We start from the raw sequence: 21481 nt of genomic DNA on the forward strand, positions 1-21481 counted from the left end.
CTCTGTTCCCGCCCTCCCCTCCAGGCCCCGCCCCCTCGGCCAGCGATTGGACGCTGGCTCCACGGCGACACGGACGACGGCGTTCATTGGCTCGGCCACACGTCCATCACAGTTAGCTGTCAACAACACGCAGATGGTGCGGGGAGTGTGGAGGACAACAAAGATGATTCACTGCACGCTGAATACGAGCAGAACAATGGAAAAGACATCGGTTCATGGAGGTAAACGTGATTAAATTAAAGCTCTGAAGCGTCTTTTGTCTCTGACTCTCTTACAGGACCTTCAGCTAAATCAAAGACACAATTTGGGGGCATTTTATACACATTGAATAGACTAAACTGATCTAAAAGAGATGGAAATTATTAATTATCCTTCCATCTAACTCACCAAACAGTATTTCCTGTTCCTTTAAAATCCAGGCTCTGTTTTGGCCAGACATATTTATTTTTTTTTAATTTAGAGGATATTATTTAGATTTCTCTTTCTTCTAGATTACACTTTATACAGCAGCTCAAAGGGCTTTACAAGTAAAATAAATAAATTCAATAGCACACATTAAAATGGAAGAGGCAAAATAAATAATGAATGAATAAGAGCAATTAAACCATAAAACAAATAAGTAAAATTAATTAAAAGGAAGACCATAAGAATATCCTTTGAGCTGTTTCTTAAAATGTACAATATATGCAATTTAAACTTCCCACATCACAAAACAATAAAGCCAAAGGAGACAGGAAGACACAACAAAAGCATAACACACATTTACCAGCATATAAAACTTTATATTGATCACCTTCACTGAGGATATAAATAATAATTAAATATGAATAAAATGCACATAAAACTGGACAAATGTTTCAAATAGAATTAAATAAAATGTTAGACTGTGATTTTCTCTGCTAAAACACATAAAAGGGATTAGTGCCATATCTGAAGGAGAAGACAACACATTTTATTGGCTTTTTCTCAGTGCGCACTAGTTTGAACATGAATGAAACAGGAGTAATATTATGAAATGTGTTGAACAGAAGATGTGCGTTTGATGCTATCTGTGTCAAATCTGTTTGTGTAACATCATGACTCACCTCCCATCAGCTCTGCCAGAACAATCTCCTGAGGACTAACACCTACACACACACACATAATGAATGAAGCACACAGGCTTGTGTTGGCAGCAACAGCTTGAATGAGATCATTAACGGTGATATGATGAGTGAAGCACATTTATGTTGTGGAATATATCTGCATTTCTACAAAATCCCTCGGCCCCTGTTTGAGCTCAGTTATTACCCATCAGTGATAGAACATGTGTCATCAACATGTGAGATCCACTTCACTTCCTACTTTGATAATTATACTGTGTGCTATTATTCAATAAATTAATGTTAAACTTATTAAGTAAGCAATTAACAGCTTATCCAGTGAGAGAAGCAGACGTTCCACAGCCACAAGATGATTCTGCTGAAACACAAAACATCACAATGTTTTTAGAGGTTCTACTTTTAAGGACTGGAGAAACTAAATGTATGCACAACATTTTGAGTAAACCTGGTGCAGCGGGGTGGGCTGTATAAATACAGTTCATTTTATCTTTTTAGCCAGGTGCTTTTATTCTGAATAGCCTCCAGCTGGTTATTACCGGGTCGTGTTTCACTCTTAAATGCTCTCTACTGTGAGAACAAGTCCAGTGAAGCCTTAAAGATGAATAATTATGCGTACCATGAAGTCTTTGTATGCACACATACTCACACAGAAAGCAGACGTACAAAGAAAAGCCATGCAATAGTTGTCCCGTTGAATACATATTTACTGATAAATAAAAGGTGTTCAGAAATCACAACATATTTTTAAGTTGAGAAACTGTGGTCATTCTTATGTTATTTTAGACCTACTGTCATAAATAAAAATGTATACAAGATGCCTTTAACATTGTCATGCCATCATAGTTTTGCAGCTTTCATCTGTTCGTGTGAAATCCACTGAGGTCTCACTCCTCTGACGTACAGATGTGTTTGTATTTGTGAGCATAAAAGACAGATTTGGTCTTTACAGTAGGATTACAGTAGAAAACTGATACGTGCTCACTGCAGCAGCACCAAGGGTGACATTGATCGCAGTTTATGGTTAAATCAATCCTATTAAATCTAAATCTCCCAAATTCTGTTTGGAAATAATATTAATGGAGCAGCTCTGGGTTTTTTTTTTACTTTACAGATTAGACTAAATCATGTCTGACTATTTATTTTATTAGCTGTTTAGGAACAGATAAGATGTGATCATCTGAAAAGAAGAGACACCAGTATATTGAGTATGAATTAATTTTATTAAATGGCCATGAAACATTTAGAACTGATTAATGGGGGATGAAATAAAAGGTTAACAAAAACAAGATTGCAAATTTAGCAGCTAGAAATGACAAAATGGTGCTAAGGAAGCTAAAGATTTAGGTTAAATAAAACAGCATCAACTCACATTAAAGAACAGTCTGACATTTAGATCATCTTGCCTCCTGCCTTGTTAAAATCAAACTGTACGATTGTTTCTTGGTTCAGGTTAGCAGTTACAAAGAATTCAAAGACAACATTTAATTAATCAAAATGACTTGAATAGGCACGTGAATTAAACAACATTACAAACAGACCCCAGGCAGAATCAGTCAAACACCTCGAGGTTATGCAGGAAATATGACAACAAATACTCCTAAAATAAAATACTAATCATTTCATTTGGACTAAAACTCAATGATTTAAAAAAAATGTGAAAAACGCTCTCTTGCTAATAATTTAATCATATAAAATCTAAGAGATAACAACTATCTACATGGTCAGTGCAGTTAATGCATAAATACCTGATTTTGAAGTGGAATTCTGCCACTTGTCAGTAGACGCAGGCCTTAAAGGTCCCATATTATACAGACTGCACTTTCTAATTTCTTCTCAACATGAATGTGTGAAACATTCACAGTCCTCTCTCTTTTTCTTCATCTCTTCATCTTTCACTAAATGTGTGTGAAAACACACCATTTAGATTCGGCTCCCTTTATGATGTCATAAGGGGATCCATCATGTGACCTCCTCCTGCCCGGTAACATGAAGACGTTGAAGGTGAGAGCGAAGCGTGAAAGCTGTTCTGTTTTTCTAAAATGGAGCGTTCAGACAGCTGCTACGTCTGTAGGAGAAATAATGTGTTGTCTGCACAGTGAACCATGCAAACCTGCTCTAGTTGGACCTGAAAATACAATGATGAGCTAGAAAATGAGCAGAACATGGGACCTTTAAAATTAGGTATGGAGTAGAGCTTGAGTTAAGATTTTTCAAATTGAATGGTCTCACTGAATACGGAGTCAGTCTGCTGACTTGATGACTCTTTTTTTTTTGTTTTTATTATTACAACCTGTGATCCTGATGGCTGCTCCTCAGCCAAAGTTGTTTTGTCCAGCTTTAAAGGAGAACTCAGGTATTGTTAAACTGGTATCAATACATTCTAGAGCTCATATTGTTACCAGCCCTCATTGAGAAAGCAGTCCCACGAAAAACTAGTGCCCAGGTTTAAAAATACCAGAGTTCCCCTTTAATTTGCACCTGAACAACAAAAGAAAACACCTGACCAGTCAAAGAAAGGCCTTTTCCTTAAGAAGATGATTCAAATGTACTTTACAGAGCGTCACTTTACAGTCACAGTTCCTCTAACTACACCAGGACATGACTACTTGCTGGTTTTTAGGTTTGTGGCTGATGTTCATTGTGCTCCAAAACACTGACTGACTCACTTTTGTTCTTCTTCAAGCTGATCAGATAAAAAGTGTAGTGACTGTTCATTCATTTAACATGAAAGCAGCGTAACTCAAAAAGGTACCGGATTCATCCTTGTTTTCCCATTTCCCCTCTCTCCCCCCATCTGTCTGTTTCCACCTCATTATTTATTCAGTCGCTTCCCTTTCCTGTGTTCCCTCGTCTCTCCTTTTCTTCCTCTCTCTCACTCATTTCTGATGTCTCTCAGTCAGTCTTGGTGGTTTTGTGTCTCCAGGGGTAAATCAGCTCCCCAACAAACAGCTTCTTGACCAGGGCGGCCCACGAGTCTTTGGGATAACAGCTGTAAGTCGGGGTTCGGTACATCTGAACCACAGTGCTGCACTTCAGAGGGTTAATCTGAGGAAGACAACATGAGCAAATACCAAAAAAGGGACACAAATAAAACGCGTAAGTTTTTTGCATGGTGTGCTTGAAACAGAGTTCAATCTTTTACTTCAGGAGGCCTGAAAAAATAACACAACTACAGTGGAAGAATCCTCCATTATGCAGAGCCTCAGAACAGACACAGAGAAAAATGTGGCAGGAATTAAACAGACTTTTGGCCCAAATCCTTCAGAATAAAAGCATCATCCGACAAACTTTAACTGACCAGCTTCTCCTCCAGACATATCTTAAGACATAAAGACACTGTGACTCCATTTAAGATCTTTAAAGAGAAACAAAATGTGACGTCTTACCTCCATAAGCAGGTGGAGGGCCGTCCCAGGCTCCTCACACAGCACCCTGAACTTTACACCCTCTGGAAGGAGAAAAGTTATCCATCCGTTCACCACCCATATGCTTAACTTTTATTTCAAGACTCTACAAGACATTTAATCTATCTATCTATCCTTAAACATTCCTTTAATATGAGCTCAGGCGGTGTGCACATCTTAAAGTTTCCTCCCAAATAAGCTATATTTAAGCAGCAAAGTTGGTCTAAAATCGAACCAGTTAGCAAGCAGTTTTATGTTTTAATATCATACAGTTGTTCTGTTCTATTATCATTCTGTTTAAAAAAAGGACACTTATTAAACTTTGATTAACCTCCAGCATTGCACTTTAACTCTCGTACTTTCAAAACTGAGCCCTAAATGACTGGTAGGTACAAAAACATTTGGAACTGGTCCAGTAGATCTCCTCAGCCGGCAGCATAGAACGAACGGCTGCAAAGGCTGTAAAGTAATCCTTCGGGCCCTTTGTACATCCACTAAAAGAGCTTGTTTGATCCACTGACAGGCTCAGAGTGTTATTCTAAGTGCCTGACGGCATCATGGAAAGGATCCCTACAGAGAGAGACCTGGAAGATCCTTTTGGTTTAACCACAAACACCAGACTCCATTGACAAAAAGAGTAATTTTACATGGGAGTTGCTGGTCTACTGCTGTCTTGATCAGTTAGTTTGTTTGTGTTGGTGTCTGACTTTTGTGTTTTAAAAGCAACCCCTGTGTTCTGTGAGGTAAAATGACGAGCGATATAACGGCTGTTTGTGGTTAAACCAGAAGGATCTTCCAGGTCTCTCTCTGTAGGGATCCTTTCCATGATGCTGTCACACACTTAGAATAACACTCTGAGCCTGTCAGTGGATCAAACAAGCTCTTTTAGTGGACCTACTGTGATCAGGTGCAGTTGCCCTGATGGATTACATCTTAGCCTGGTCACAGCCTGGTCACAGCTGGCTGTGGAGGTGATCTACTGGACCATTTCCAAAGATTTTTCTATGTACAGGTTATTTCAAATCCAAAATATAAAATAGGGTTCAGGTTTAAAATTCCAGAATCATCCTTTAACTTTGAACTTATCGACTGTTGAGCAACGGCACACTAATAAAGTGGAGAGATGATGAAGGTTATGTACCTGCCAGTCTGTAGGAGCGACAGATGCGCAGACCCACAGCAAACAGAGGGAAGGAGTTAATGAAGTCCACACTGAGGTGGAGGACGCCCTGGAACAGCACCACGACCAGCCGCAGCTGCACAACACAGGGAAACACAAGGGTTAAAAGCAGACGCACCCTACTGGAGATAATAGCACATATTAAGCTCGTTTTTCAGTTACAATGGAATTTTAAGATGATGTTGTGAATGAAACAAGAAGGTTTCTTATCCAATAAACTGTTATTTGGACATTTCATGATTTATTTAAAGGGATACTTCACCCAGAACCTGGTGATAAACATCGAGCTCACCCTGTGCAGATTTGAAAAGGTGGTTGTTCAGGTTTAACTGGCTTTTCAGAAATACTAACTGTCGTCCACCATCAGCGTAATTTTCCACCAACTCAAAATCTATGGCACAGCTGAGGAACAGTTAACTTTTGTCATGTTGACCACAGAAATGTCAGTTTCACCAGCCAGTACAGCTTCGCCAATAACATTCATCATTTTTCTGACACAGGAGTGGAGCCTTCATGTGGTGTAGGAAAAAAATCAGAAGAATCAAAAGTTCGGAATAATCAGAAAAATGAGTTCCCTGGAAAAATCATCATCATCATCAAAGGAAAGTCTGTGAAAATTTTGACATATGACTTGCTGACGACTTTGGCGTCTCACACACAGAACCATGTCAGACAAAAGAATATGTTTGACTGATAGTAAGAACGTTTCATGTTTTGCACATCAATTTTTTGCTCACTTGTAGTAACTGTGAGATGCTGTTCACTTAGAGTGACCCAGATTAGTTAGAAAAGTTATTTATCAGCATTAATCCTGATAACAAGCCAGGTAAAGAAATAAATTTAACTTTAAATACTTGAAACAGTGATCAGCGTGTCCTTATAAAACCAATAAAACACAACCTTGTTGCGTCCATGTTGTTTTGCACATTGCAACTTAAAAGCTCATGAGCACATCGAAGTCAGGAGAAGGCTCTAATTGGCTCAGTTGTTTTAACAACCAGGGAAACCATTTAGATTCAGCCTCAACGAGCCACAGGAGATATGTGGTTATGAGTCTGCACTGTTTACGATGCCATTGCTAACCACATATATTTTGTCTACAAGCAGCACAGAGCCATCAGCTCAGCTGTGCCCGTCTGTGTTCCAAGTAGGAATGGAGAGGAAACTGTGACCAGCCGCTTCAATGGCCTTGGTATTTATTGTGGAAACTTGTGAGGCTGCAGCCGTTTTTTAGGCTGATTCTAGTATTTTATTTGACAATATTTAGGCCACTACATAAATAAATAAATCATTAAGTATTTCTTTACCTCCTAGTCAGTGTGAAACAGCTTTAAAACAGAATTAACTGTTTCCTGATCATTTCCAAGGAAATGGAAGTTTAGCGGGGAGACATCCAGAGGAGACTTCCTCTGAAAAACTTCTCCATTTAAACATCACTTTAAGAAAATATAATAAAACAACCAACTCAATAAATAATATATGAAAAATCTGAATAATTGAAACATGTTTGAGACTTATTTTGGTGTAAGGCTATGAGGACGTTCTGTGGTTCAGGAGCTTTTCTAGGATCCTGTCTACAGCTACAGATGAGGGCAGCCATTCAGTGGAGGGGTAGACTGTGTAGACTGTGTGCTGCACATCACTAATCACTACTGGAAGCTGTTGTGACTGACATGAAGTCAAACTGAGCTGCCGTGCTCATCAAAGTGTGGCTCGTCTCACCAGAGTGAAGACCAGGTAGTAGAGCGCCGTGGTGGGCAGCAGGAACAGCAGGATGGTGAACAGCAGCGTTCCAATGAAGAGCTGAAGCAGCACAAAAACAAACACAGTAAATGTCTGCGATGATGACAATGGTGTGTGTGTGTGTGTGTGTGTGTGTGTGTGTGTGTGTGAGATTTACCTGGTCCAGGTCATAGGAGCAGGAGTCCACCCTCTGCCGCAGGACGTTCCACTTCTTCCCCCTGAAGAGCCTCCAGAGAGACGAGAGGCCGTAGATCTTCATACAGTACAACCTAAGGAGACACAGACACAAGCGATAACACCCAACAAGTAACAGCAGCTCGGTAAAGGGTTAGAAAATGGGTCAGGAGAGTTGAATAAGTACTGAGAGAACTGATCAAGGACGAATCCTCATTAAAGAACTCCATCTAGACAGTAGACAGAGATTTAAACATAACAGGACATCACCTCTACACCTCTTTCTGACACCCATGATGAGTTATAAACACTATTGACTGTTTAGTTGTGAATATTTTCTGGTTCCTCTGTGACCGTACACTGAATATTTTTGGGTTGTGGACAAAACAGGACATCTGAGGACGTCACCTTGGGCTTTAGGAAACACTGGTTGATGTTTTTGACCATTTTCTGGAGCAAATTGCTGCTCAATCAATTGGGAAAATAACAGATTAATCAACAGTGAATATAATTGCTAGTTACAGCCCTATACTCGCACCCTGTTGTGATAATTACATATTAAAAGAAAATAAACAAATGTGAAAATACATTTTCAAAAAGAAGTAGGTAAAGAAAATTAAAAACATTCAGCCAAAAACGGGAAACAAAACAATGTAAGAGGTAAAATAGACTTAAGTTACATCATTTACAGTTACATAATTGAGCTTCGTGTACCGTCTCATCTTACCCACTCAGACAGAGAGGCTTTCTAAAGCTCATTCTGGAGAGCAAGTATGGCTTTTATTCATCCGCTCCAATGTAGAAAGTGAACCGTCATCGCAACAGAAGATATTTTTAGGTCCAGGCATACAGATTTCATAAGTTACTCTGACAAAGGTTCTCAAAGTGAATTTAAACACACACTCGGCCGTATTCCAAGAGCTGGTGGAGCATAAATATGTAACAAGGAAAGTGGGTAATATTTCATTATGCACCATGGGCGAGGGAGTCGAGCTATCTTTAGAGCAAATGCATAATTTAGTCAGTCCTCTCTCTCCTCGAACATCCAGGACTATTATCACAGTGTTCAGCCTTCCATCACACCATGCAGCAGGCTCAGCAGCTATCTGCAGCCATTAGTCCTCCGGCTGCAAAATAAAACTGAATGGGAATCACAGGACGTAAGTGTATCTGAGAGCCATGGCGTAAGAACATGAAGGATTCCACATATCACCAGAGTTGCCCTTTAATTGTCATCCAGGATTTAGCATTGATAACATGTTGGGGCATGTAAAGCCATGTAACGGCTCACAATGATGAAACATGCTAACGTGCTAACAGTAGCACTAAGCACAGCTGGGGCAGTTTTACAGGAATGTGGCCATAAACCAAACTATTGTACAAAGTGACGTTTAGACCAGATGATGGGAAACTCAAAGTTACATATAGTTCATCCTGTGGGGAACAAGAGAAAAGTCAGGGTGTCTAACTACGGCTGGTTCATCCTCTGAGGACCCTGAACATCTGCACGTTTCATGGGAATCCATGTGATCATCATTTACATGTAGATATTTCAGTCTGGCGGCCTGAGCACTGATAGAGTGACGGTGACCAACCGTGAAAATACCTTTCATTTTCAGAAAGGAGGGATTACAAACAATGATCTGACATCCTGGGGATCCAGAGATGTCACTACACTACACTATCGTTAGGTTCAATATGCATTGTGACATGTTTAAGTGTCGTACTTTTCTACAATCACAGGAGTGTCAATTCTCCGCCATCCCAGCTCCTACAGTGTGGATGATCCCGCCTGAGGGGTCCAGGCTGCCAAAGCTTCATAATCTTTACCCTCTCTTATTGTCAACGATTGTGTTGTCCTGAAAAGTGCAGGAAACAAAAACATGCTGAGCAAACTGTCCAGAAGAGACGAGCAGAGGAGCAGAGTTTGCACCAACTGAGGCAGACTGAAGGACCTGACCCATTTAGGCAACAGTGACATAGAACAAAACTTCCTGCTCTGCATGTCAGATTCTGGTAATTCATGTGTTGTCATACCAGTTATAATTGAAGGGATAATAACAGTAGTGTTCTTTGCTTTGTCTAAACATGACACAGCCACTTTTAATGTAATTTATATGCAGGTACAGAGCAAAAGATCTCAACAACTGCTCCTCAAATGCCAGTAAATCCTGTATGGGTGGTCATAATCTCCAGAAAATGCTTCCTAATGTTCTTCCAGATATACCAACCATTTGTCAAACACCTCAGTGAGGAAACAATGCCCTTGTGTATATGTAGGAAAACATCAGAATCATGGGGCTGATTGCCGTTACAACCCAAGAAGATGACTGTTTTAGGAGGTGACGGCGCTCCTCCTCTCAACCTCCACAATGACACTCAGAAAGGTTAAATGTGCGGATCAATACGGAACAGTGATTCAGATGTCCTCATTAGAGCAACAGAACAAGAAGAAGGGTGGAGAAACACGCCCTCTGCAGGGGATCAAATGGAACACAAATTCACAATGTGTCTCAGTTCAAAACTACATTCTCATTTTGAGCATTTTTGATGATGTAGTGTGTTCACAGTGTGGAACCTCGGTTTATAAAAATGCAACAAGCTTTTGAGTGTAATACCGATAAACACTATCGTCACACACACAAAAGAAATGGAAGTGAAACTCGTAGCTGTCCAAACTGTAGAATATATTATGGATGATTGTTCGACAGGTCCAGATTTGAGCTTGATTGACATCTGATGGTGCACATTTAGTATTTCATCATCTCTCAAGTGCTTGCTGGTATCAACAGAAATCCTTCTTCGCCTCACCAGAACAGTAGCCTGTGGCACCATGCTGCTGCTGGAAACTACTGGTTTGGAGCGGAGAAGAAGAACTAATGTCTGTAATTTACCACATGTCATATATCAGGGCAAGCAAAGATTAGACTGGACATTAGCTTGGCCATGCTCATTTTGGTAATGTTCTCCATCACTGATTGTTATTTACATTTTTAGTTGCAGTTTATAGATAGATTTAAGTTATTAAAGTTATTTATTTATGGTCTTTTTCAGTTATTCATTCTCTGTATGTATTTGGTCAGAGGGTCTAACCTGAGACAGGACATACAACAATGATAGCAATCACATCACACTCAGGGTTTCATCAATGCACGGCGTCGGCCAAAATGTAAGATTGGAAATAGTACTGGGAGGGAAAAATAGTACTGGAACATCTCTGGAGGTCTGTAATATGACCTAAACAAGAGCGAGGTCTTCCCTCAGCGGCCTTCTTCACCCAGTTTGTTACATGAGATCATTTCCTCTCGTATTAATTTTGAAACATTTCACCAATCAAGACAAACTGATGAATGAAACATCGTGCTGCTGCCACCATTTGTGATCTGCATGTCAGCAGCACTTACCAATCAGTTCAGTGACAGCTGCATTGTCCCAAGCAGATAAAAAACACTAGACTGTAATTCTGTCAGGTAGATACACACCAGGCCTACTCATCAAAATACTGGATTTTAATTGACCCACATGAAGCTCTGAGTATGAGTTAGGCCTTTTAGGACAATTAGTGCTTCAGTCTTCAGGGAGGCAACATTTACAAGGACAATACCGAAAACTTACAGTGTTCAACATAGCCCCTGGTTTTTTACTTCATAGGAGTGAACAAGCGAACATAAACCTGCGCTGAGGCCTCACCTGGCTCCGTAGACGTAGAAGCAGTAGATGTGGAAGGTGAGCAGGGCGATCATGTCAGACAGCAGCGACAGGGCGAAAGTCAGGCCGAGGCAGGCTGACAGGCCTCCGTACCACAGGATCCCCTCGATGAAGGGAGACATCAGATGGATGTAGCCTGGATGGAAAGATGATACAGCAGGTCTGACCAGTGTAATGACCCTTGAAGCCTTTGGGGGCCACTGGCATGATAAAGTGGTCGGATGTAAACATAGAGAATATCAGTACAATATAAAGCTGTGTGTGCGTTCTGTGTGTTTTGTGCTGCCACTCACTGATCCAGAGGTGAATGTGGTAGAGGAAGAAGCGGCCCAGCACCTGGTCCAGGGCCCGGTTCATCTTCAGCCCGGCAGGAGCTCCCATCAGCCACTGCAGCAGCTCCTCCAGCTCTTTAGCCACGTGCTGAGGAAGAATCACACCAGTTTAATGGTAGGACAAAACCAGTTTGTCCACTTTGTCAATGTCAATAATTACTTAACTTGATTACAGTTAAAATTAAATTAAATTACATTTCTAAAGCTAAGCCTTCTTGCAGTGACAAGATTCACAGCACAGCATCCTTTTAACTGCATGGCGTCTTTAAAAGGAAGTCACAATAGCTGAGATGATTCACTGTTTCGAGACCGTTTTAGTGAATGTAGTCTGGTGTGTGTGCTGTTTGTGGTTAAACCAAAAGGATCTTCCAGGTCTCTCTCTGTAGGGATCCTTTCCATGATGCTGTAATGTGCGCTTTACCCACTGGGCCACCAGTGTGCGTCCATGACACAGTACGTACAATATCAGACAACCAACAACAAGTTTACCACTCCATAATCAGTCTGTGTCTCAAACAGAAAAGACTAAAATACTGTGTAGTCTGATCTCAGCTGTTGTAACACACACACACTTACATCAGCTGCAGGCACCAGCATGTTGGCCAGCATGGTGATGTGGTTGTCTCTGTAGAGCCATGACATGAGCAACATCCCAAGAGCAACATCCACCAGGAGCGACACCATGATGTTGGCTTTCCTACAAACAGAGAGAGGTTGTTTGTCATTTTCAGCACTGGCTGATCTCTGGCTCTTAAAGGTTAGGCCAACTGAAACAAAGTGTAAATAGATTTTTTTAAAAAGATCAGAACGACAATAGTTACATGTCCAACTGTCTCACATTCAATATTTGCAGCAAACTTCTTGACCTACAAGTGGCCCCTGTTGGAGGATGGTGATGCCACCAGTCTGCTTGTCTGTCCCCCAGATATTCATGTTTCTGTGGAGGTTGATTACTAATCATTTTGGTGACTTTCCTCCAGTTCCACCATCAGGACAAAAGTTCCACTTGCACATATATAAAAATCAAATTTGATTGACTGCTCTGAATTTCACTCTATAGCAAACTAGAAGACATGCTGGCATGAACCTCTGGCTGAGGAGGAGCGTCGAGCGTGAAAGGAGCAATCTGGAGCAGCTGCCAGTCCGAGCCTTCGTGTTCTTTGTGCCACTGAGTGTCTGCATGTGTGCTCATATTGAGCTTGTTCAAGTCTCTGGCTTCTCTGCATTCAGCGTCTCCCTCCTTTCTGTTTGGGTTGTCTTTGAGTCTTACAGAAGCCTTTTCCACTGCTGAGTGTTTGACTTGCCAGATGATGAATCCTTGGACTTTACTTTCGTACAACTATCAGGCGAAAATTCAACTGTCACATACCACCCCACATGTCAGGACACGCTGGGACACAGAAACAGAGGAAATCACACGCACAGAGATGTCCATAACATCAGGGAGCTTCCAGGTAGCTTTTACAAACCATCACCTCATGAACTGCGTGTGTCCGGCGGCTGGTTTCACCGAACTGAGCGTCCTCATATGTTCGGTTCTGTAGCTGAGCTGCACACAGGTGGACAGTTTACTGGACAGGAAGCGCAGCGGGTACAGACTGAAGATCCTACAGATAAAACACAGTACTGAAAACACCGGCTGGATTCAAGTAAAGACACAAATCTGACTCAGCACCTGGTGTTTGGATCCAGAAGTTTTCCAACCTGACAAAGAGTAAAATCTTTAGGATTCTGTACAGTAACTCTCCAGTGATTATTACTTGTTAATAAAAACATCAGTGAGCCAAACTGTTGCACTGGGTGCTCATCATGGTCATCATGAACACACACTGTAGTTTATTTTGCCTCAGTCTCACATACACCGTCCTGCTGCCCACGTCTGGATTAATCCGCCACTGGATATAGTCCCTATTTCCTCCTGTTTGCTAGATAAAAACTAGAGTGAGCAGCTGTCTTAGGAAATAACTGAGCCTTTTACTAAACATGAAACTACACATCTGTGAGGTTCTTAAAGGTTCATGTCTTCAGTAGACATCAGTCGTGGCTGAGAGCCACAGACAGGAAGTCAGACAGTATTCAGAGACGGACCTGAGAATTGTTTGACAAAAAGAGGATCACAGAATATTGTGAGCCTCGTCTCCTCCCTTCTCACCTGATGTCACAGATCCAGGTCCATATGGAGAGCAGCCAGCTGACGAGCAGGCAGAGCGGTACGGAGGCCTGTTTGAGCAGCTCCACGATGATGCTGGCCTCTCGGCCCTCAGACTGCCAGTGTGTCGACTTCAGCGGCCCGTCGTCGTATTTGTCCAGGAAGAACAGAGGCTGGCTGTGGGCCACCGCCTGGAACATCTGGACCAGGGGAGAGGGTTACACATGACTCCCTGCTGACATCCACCCTTTACTTTACTCTCTGCATGCTTTGGCCACATGTCACCTTTTAATCACTGACAGAAAACTAGATGCCAAATAAGGAACTTCACTTAAATATGACATTATTACTGCAAATGAGATAAAATAATTTCACATTGATGTTTTCATGTTGCATTATTGTTCTTTTGTTCAGGAACATCATCACATCCACAGGGTCTGTGAACACCGTGAACACCGGCTCTGTTTGTCTCTGACCTGTCTCAGCTCAGATGGCGGATCAGCTTTAGGGTCAACAGCTCCGTTCTCGACGGGGTGAAGCTGCGACAACATCACCTTCCTCTGCTCATAGTGGACAAAGATCACCTTCTCTTCCTCCTCCTCCTCCTCCTTTTTCTCTTCTTCGTCACCTCCAGCCTCTCCATCACTCTCCTCTTTCTTCTTCTTCTTAGCCTCTCGCTGAACTACTCTCCCATCTGGCCACAACAAACATGAATTTATTATCAACTCCTGACAGTTTTCTTTATCAAACACTGCGACCAGAGTGTCGTCCTACAGATAATAAACTGAGTAAGAGTAAATCAAATAAAAGAACATGTGGAGATGTGCTTTTGAACGACTGATTAATGTTTCCAAATCCACCCCAAATTATTAAAGTACCCTATTAAAATGTGTCTTGCCGACATGCAAAGGTCTCTGTAAATGAGAAACCAGAATTGAAGAACTGATATTTCTGTCAGTCCTACACTTGCCCAGCAGAAACCTCCGGTACTACTGTAGACACCCAGTGACAAGCAGCCTGAGGCTCTTACTCTGATCCCGGTTGAGGACCTGGCAGGTGAAGCCTGTCTTGCCCAACTCGCGGTTGACCTGGAGCCAGCGTTCCTGGGGGAAGATGGTGCTGAGGTCTCTGAGGAAGCTCTCCATGCCCTCCTGACCGTCTTTGGGTAGACTCCATGAGCCCAGCACCGACAGCTCCACCCCACTCTGGGCTCGCATCTGGGTTATACAAACAGGAGTACGGTGAGGGGGGAGGAGAACTAATGAGGTCTTTACCTTTGTATTTTAACAAGGCCATGAGCCTTGAATTTCTTTGGGAAAAAAATAAGTCACCAAGTATCAATCTTTTGGAAAACACCTGGTTTTGTGACTCAAATGTCATAACGATGCATGAGAGGCACAAACCGAGGCCACGTTCAACCCTGACCTGCTGGATGTACTGTTTGACCTGTCCGGGAATAAACGGGTAGTGGATGACCGCCAACACCACGGCAGAGTCGTGGCCGGGGATCCAGCGGCCGACCAGCAGTCCGCTGTCCGCCCGGTTACAGCACTGTGGGAAGAAGATCTTCAGCACCATGACTCCAGCTCAGTGTTTAGCCTCCAGCAGCTCTGATGATCTGAGACAAAGAGAGAAAAATAACCAGGTCAGGTGACTTCTACCTCTGCAGGACAGAAAGGGGGACTACCTGCTGCTGTTCTAGTGTTCTCTGATCATCCACAAAACCATTAAAGACCACATAATATAGATCAAAAGAATCCAACCATAAAGATTATCACCAGACATAAACAGACAGGAGGCACTTTCATCACTCTATACTTTCTATACACTCTATACACACACTCTATACTTACTTACAATCAATTGTTGACCCATCAGAGCAAAGTCTGCATAACAACCTGCGAACCATATTTCTGACAAAAAACGGGATTATTTACATGAAAACAAGAAGCCAAACCAGTAACTTCACTGTGTAAATGTTGGAATAACTGCAAACGAGAAAAACACGTTTGAGTCACCTTTGGCATCTTGAATGCTTTGATTCTGCAACTTACTGTGAATTAGTTTATATTTATTTATTTATTTACACTGTTAACCTGTTACATGTCTGTCATTTGCACATTTAGTTTGCACCTCGCGGACCACCGTTATTTCCGACCCTGACACTGTTTGGCATCGTGTATTTTGGAATTACATCTTACTGTTAACTCGTTTACATTCATATTCATGATACACGCCGTTAGTCCGGCTAACGTACCTCGGAATACATAAAGAATTATATTGTCTTAGAACCATTTGTACAATGTTTTGTTGTATTCGTGAAACTACGCACACATTGCTGCTGTGAAATCTAACAATGTAGAAAAAAGTACAGAAAAAATGATGCTGGATAAAACAGATAATACCTGATAAATGCCGAATCGAACAGTGAATCCTTAACACTCATAAACAATATTCCTGTGCCGGGAGAATTTACAGATGAGCGGGACGGCAGGTAAAATATCAAATTCCCAGATTTGTGTATGGAGTCTGGTGAGCGAACGGAACGTATCGCAAATGGACGGTTGGCCTCATTTTATGCCCTTCAAATATTGAGTGTGGAGTCTATGGGAGCGTGTTGTTGTGGCAACACATGAAGCCCGAGGCAGGACAGATGTCAATTAGCAAGACAACACGGTAGGAAAGTAGGTTAGCCAGCGAAAAACCAATGTGGTTTGTGTTATCTTATCAAACATTCATGTGAAGAATGATAGAGAGTTGATTCTGTCCTCAGGCTTACAAAATCATGCTCCAGGTTCACCACTGTTTTTTTACTAGAATTATTCAAAATCAACCGTAATTATCCAAAGTGATGCTAAAACCATAATTCAGCGGAGAAGTTAAAGTGTGTAACGGCAGCACGGACACTAAATATGCTTGTTAAAACAGATTATTTACCTTCGTTACAAGCAACTCAAGCTTTCACCCTTCATTTGAAACGCCGAGTAGAGTTTTGCTAAGTAGAGAGCGGCGCCATTTTTGTTGTTGACAGTCCACTTGATAAAATGGTCCGGTGAGAAACACAAGCGCTCATTAGTGTTCCTGGCAGTGTTTATCCGTCTAGTTATTTTGCCTTTAACGTTCTTATTATTTTATTATATTATTATTATTATAGATGAACAATAGAGAAATGTCAGTAAAGTTATTAACTTTGTGGATTTTCATGGAAATCATTCATGAAAATTATTTCAGTGTTTTTATTTGAACACAAATGTTTATTGATTCTACATAATTTATTTATTCACGTTTGCCTTTAGGATTTCTAGCATATGTAGTTTTACAGCAGTGACTGTATTATTATTATTATTATTATTATTATTATTATTATTATTATTGTTTTCTTATTACTCACCAGTCAATGCCCAGTGTGTGTGCTGCTGCTGTCAGAGCTGCTGCTGAATGAGGAGTTGGCCCAACTGTAAAGAGATTTATCTCCTCCTGCTGTGACACAGCAAGAAAAGAGCGGGATAAAAACCTCCTACAGACTAAAAATAACTAAAAATTCTTTACAGATTAGCAGCATCACACACTTTAAGGCTAACGTGACTTTTGAGAAGAGATTAGAATTTATCCTAAAAACCACACTCTTTACTTCTAAAGTAGGTTACATCTTGACATTGTGTCTGTGTGCGTGTGTGTATTAGTATTTCTTATTATAAATGTAAAACATACATTATACATATATTATATAATATATATCTATTATTTTATGGGTTAATACTACTATTAGACTATTTCCAGCGTGCTCTGGAGACCAAGTCTGTATCTCGTTCTCGGTTTATTAACCAATTAACTAATTTAAATAAATAAATAAAACCTACACTACCCAGTAGATCTAGCGAGAAACAATCGCGATGCCTTGTGGGTAAAACGGAAGTAAACAAACGCACGTTGAAGACGTGGTTGAAAAATGGAGAATTCAGAGCAGAACCAAGCTTCAGACAAGAAAAGAGTAAATAAAGCGGATATTTTACGGGACTTTCAGGTGTCTTTCTTCGCTATGAGTCGTCTGCTCTCATTTCCCTGGAATGTGAGTAAAACTGGTCGTTAACAGAGCTTTTATCCTCTTTCTACACATCATGTAGCCTGAACGTCCATTCATAAATGTGCCTATTTGTGTTTAACTGCTCAGTGGAAAACTTGTTCGGTGTCAGAACATGACTGAAACTATTTCATGAATTAGCGGATTTTTCTGCCTAATTCGGCACACATACGATCCACCTGCGGGTCGGAACCAAATCAAATAATGTAAGATATTCTCCACCCAAGGCTGATTTTTAAAAGCTGATATAAAAGTGGCGGAAGTCAGTGTTTCAATTGAATGAAAATGTTTAATATCAGCATATATTTTAAAATTAAATATCACATTACATTATACTGTATTTTGTATAATGTATTTGTATTGAGTGTATATTATATATAACGTATAATTCATGATACTACACTCTGAGTGTTTTATAACATCATGTACTACATCAGATTTCAGTATTAGAACAGACAAACACTAATAAATCATTATTTAATCATATTTTTCTGACTATGCTTTTGTATTTGTATCATAGTATTCTTTCACTTTCTGTGTTTATTTCTGTCTTTGTGCTTCTGCAACACCGTATTTCCCATTTTATCTTATACACAAACAATATGTGTAGTGAAATGCAGGGTGGCACACACAACATTTCTGAAATTCAAATTAAATTAAAGATTATAATCAAGGAAAATCCAAATAATGAGATAAAATACCGATACACTCTGAAAACACTTTTTAACTGCTAATGTTTGCTTGTCAGTTTTTAGAAAAAGATCTTGAAAGTCACAAGTCGACAGACTTGATTTCAGACATCCTAAAACAGGTGAGTGGGGCTGCACACACACCTTCCGTGGTCGTATAATAATACAAAACACTTGTGAAGTTAACCATTAAATGATCAGTGATGCATCTTTCCTGTGTTTGACAGACGTGTCTTCACTCTCTGTGTCAGAGGTTTCCTCCATCAGTCAGATTCAGGAGGCTGTTTCTCTCCGAGCTCATCAGACGGGTCGGTGGTCTGTCAGTCTGTCTGCGCACATGTCAGACAAGTCTGTTGGTCACGCTTTATTCTACTGTCACATATTCTGCTAATAATGTCTGTAAAGGTTATCAGGAGAAAACAGCACTTTGGTGTCAATTAGAGGAAGAATACGTGTTCAGACTGTTATTGTAGTTTAGTTTTAGCTCAGAGCTACGACTAGAGAGAGAATTATTTTATTGGGTATTTTAGTAAAACACACTTGTTTCTGCTGCATAAATGTGTCATTTTTATAGTGATCATTCAGGATGGGTCCAAATGTTTTGGGGCCTTAATATTTGTTGAAGTTTTGGGATATGTTGCCACTGTTAGGACACATGACAAAACTAAGGAGTGCATCTTTAACATAATAGTTTGATATTTTAGGAAATGTATCATGTGAGGCTGGAGTTAGAACGAGGTTAGCGAATCGATCTTCTCCTGGAACTCTCCGCAGGCTAAGAAGGATGATTCCCAAAATGAGAAATTATTCTTTTTAACTTTTGCTTAGGTGCTAACACTGGCATGTTGGCGCGCCACTGTAGCAGGATGCTGAGATCAGTTTGTTGGTTTCCTTGTTTTAAGTGGAAACTTTGACCCACAGATGCCGAGTCAGCAGGATTCATCCTCAGGGAACCATGAACGTCCACATTTTGTAGCTCCTCTGGCTTTGTGTCTCCACAGCAGGAGGCTGCAGGCTGCGACCCTCTGGACGAGTTGTACGACGCTCTGGCTGAGGTGGTGGGAGCTGAGGAGACCACCGAGTGCTACAAGAGCTACTTACTGGTAACAAAGCATGTGGAGCCAGTGGAAATACTGCAGTGACCTTTGTGACACCTGTAACTCCACAACATGTCAGATTAGTAACGTCATCAACATTCAGGCCAGCAGTGTTTGTGGAATGTATTTATTTTAATTATCATCACTTAACTTTCACCAGCTGTGATTGTATTGAGGTTGAAGTGGTAGTTTGGATCATTTGAACTACTGATTAGTTCTTTTGTGCAAATTCACTTCAGCTGACACATTAAAGTATTAGATTATTTGTGTTTATGTATTATTAAGTGTTGAGTGAGTGATCATCCATGGTAATAAATATGAAAGGGTGAGCTGTGATTTGTTCCTCCCTGTGCTCTAAATCAGTATTCATGGGGGGTTTGCGTTGACATTTATAGTTAACTGTAGGACAGCAGATATAAGGAATCTAAGCACAGTTTTATCATTTTGCCTCCCCCCTGTCGTGAACACGTTGGTGTTGGTTTTTGCCCTGCAGCCTGGTGGTGGTGCAGTCAGCCTGGTGGAGAACGTAGCTGTGATCTCAGAGGGGACCACCGGCCTGGTGACCTGGGAGGCCGCTCTCTACCTGGCAGAGTGGGCTCTGGATCACCGGCAGGCCTTCGCTGGCAGGTACCCGACCCTTCACCCTGCCACAAGAAGGCTGCAACGGGAGTTTTGGACCCCAGATTTCCGTTTCACTCACAAGCACGGCTGTAAATCCCTTTCCCTCCCTCTGCTCCCGCCCTCAGGTCGGTTCTGGAGCTGGGCAGCGGTGTGGGGTTGACCGGCATCACTATCTGTCGCTCCTGCGGCCCGAACAGATATGTCTTCAGTGACTGTCACGCCAGCGTCCTGCAGAAGCTGCGGAACAACGTCCAGCTGAATGGTCTGACTGAGCGGACGTGTCCTACGGTCGGAGTGGAGGAGATGGACTGGGCGGGGGCGACGGAGGAGCAGCTCAGACAGATCGGGGCCGACATGGTCATCGCTGCAGGTCAGAGCTCCGTCTCATTATGTGTCTGGATGGAGATGAACTTTCTGAACCACTGACCTGTGGACAAATTCATTTTCTGTGAACCAACTACTCAGTTCAGCTCTACTTCTACATTAGGCACAGTAGTTCTCCTGTTTTATAAGCTCTTCCTATGTTTTCTGTGCAAATCTTAATTTGTAAAATAATTATTTACTGCTTGTCATATGAAGGTAGTAGAGCACAAGTATAAAGTAGCACAACAACATCTGTCCCCTCCTTGTGGTGCAGATGTTGTGTACGACCCCGACATCGTAGAAAGTCTGGTGAAGCTGCTGTCCAAGATCCTGAGCCGTCCGTCTCCCGAAGTCCTCCCTGAGGTCCTCATCTGCTCCACCATAAGAAACCAGGAGACCTACAGCGGCTTCAAGCAGCAGCTCGGTAAGAGGCCGACTGACTGCACAGAGATCAGCTTTAGTCAGTCTGACACTTCTAAAGAGTCCAAAGAAAGAGTCCACTTATTCTTATGAAGCTGCTTTCACACATATTTCCAGTGGTATGAAGACAAACGTAGTTTAATCTAGTAAAAGCTGTATTGTATTCTAGGAGTAACTAATGCAGCCCGACCATTTGTGAATTCATATATGACTTAAGATGCTGTTAAATGTTGACTGAATGTGTTTTGTTTTGACAGAAAAAGCAGGAATCGGCCACCGTGTGATCACCGGAGCCGTCAGCCACGTGTTCCCGTACAACAGAGCCTCTGCTATAGAAATGATTCAGCTGTACAGGTGACAGTGTGCTGTAGCACAATAAAGATTTTATTTACAAATGTACATCGTATCAAAGTCTTC

The 21481-nt window shown here is 41.4% G+C and overlaps 2 protein-coding genes across 3 annotated transcripts; one reads left to right on the forward strand and one right to left on the reverse strand.

Moving 5' to 3' along the window:
* Positions 1-2336: 2336 nt before the first annotated feature.
* pigq (phosphatidylinositol glycan anchor biosynthesis, class Q) lies at positions 2337-17221 on the reverse strand. Of its 2 annotated transcripts, none has more exons than XM_070847704.1 (14): positions 17185-17221; positions 15219-15411; positions 14824-15010; positions 14270-14487; positions 13797-13993; positions 13120-13251; positions 12221-12341; positions 11606-11732; positions 11295-11448; positions 7588-7699; positions 7410-7490; positions 5649-5763; positions 4490-4551; positions 2337-4148 (listed from the first exon to the last, which is right to left on the reverse strand). In XM_070847704.1, exons 2-14 carry the CDS (start codon positions 15369-15371, stop codon positions 3996-3998), a joined length of 1812 nt encoding a protein of 603 aa, XP_070703805.1. In that variant the 5' UTR covers positions 15372-15411; positions 17185-17221; the 3' UTR covers positions 2337-3995. The 2 variants fall into 2 exon arrangements, with proteins under 2 accessions (XP_070703805.1, XP_070703804.1); XM_070847703.1 differs by lacking the exon at positions 17185-17221 and adding an exon at positions 16731-16775.
* A 514-nt stretch (positions 17222-17735) lies between these two features.
* On the forward strand, positions 17736-21463 carry eef2kmt (eukaryotic elongation factor 2 lysine methyltransferase). Its single transcript, XM_070847706.1, has 8 exons — positions 17736-17862; positions 18623-18685; positions 18791-18871; positions 19565-19666; positions 20154-20287; positions 20407-20651; positions 20919-21068; positions 21322-21463. The coding sequence occupies exons 1-8, from the start codon at positions 17743-17745 to the stop codon at positions 21420-21422; spliced, it is 996 nt and encodes a 331-aa protein (XP_070703807.1). The 5' UTR covers positions 17736-17742; the 3' UTR covers positions 21423-21463.
* The last annotated feature ends 18 nt before the right edge of the window (positions 21464-21481 follow it).

Source organism: Pempheris klunzingeri, chromosome 17 (assembly GCF_042242105.1).
Source record: "Pempheris klunzingeri isolate RE-2024b chromosome 17, fPemKlu1.hap1, whole genome shotgun sequence".
Lineage (NCBI taxonomy): Eukaryota > Metazoa > Chordata > Actinopteri > Acropomatiformes > Pempheridae > Pempheris > Pempheris klunzingeri.

What these genes read in the sequence shown, in the direction of transcription:
- eef2kmt (XM_070847706.1), top strand. Translation starts at nt 17,743, where the DNA reads ATGGAGAATTCAGAGCAGAACCAAGCTTCAGACAAGAAAAGAGTAAAT. An exon ending in TCTCCGAGCTCATCAGACGG is followed by an intron (nt 18,872 to 19,564) that starts GTCGGTGGTCTG and finishes GTGTCTCCACAG; the next exon opens with CAGGAGGCTGCAGGCTGCGA. An exon ending in CGGCTTCAAGCAGCAGCTCG is followed by an intron (nt 21,069 to 21,321) that starts GTAAGAGGCCGA and finishes TTGTTTTGACAG; the next exon opens with AAAAAGCAGGAATCGGCCAC.
- pigq (XM_070847704.1), bottom strand. Translation starts at nt 15,371, where the DNA reads ATGGTGCTGAAGATCTTCTTCCCACAGTGCTGTAACCGGGCGGACAGC. An exon ending in TCAAACAGTACATCCAGCAG is followed by an intron (nt 15,011 to 15,218) that starts GTCAGGGTTGAA and finishes TGTATAACCCAG; the next exon opens with ATGCGAGCCCAGAGTGGGGT. An exon ending in TTCTACGTCTACGGAGCCAG is followed by an intron (nt 7,700 to 11,294) that starts GTGAGGCCTCAG and finishes GTGTCTCCTTAG; the next exon opens with GTTGTACTGTATGAAGATCT.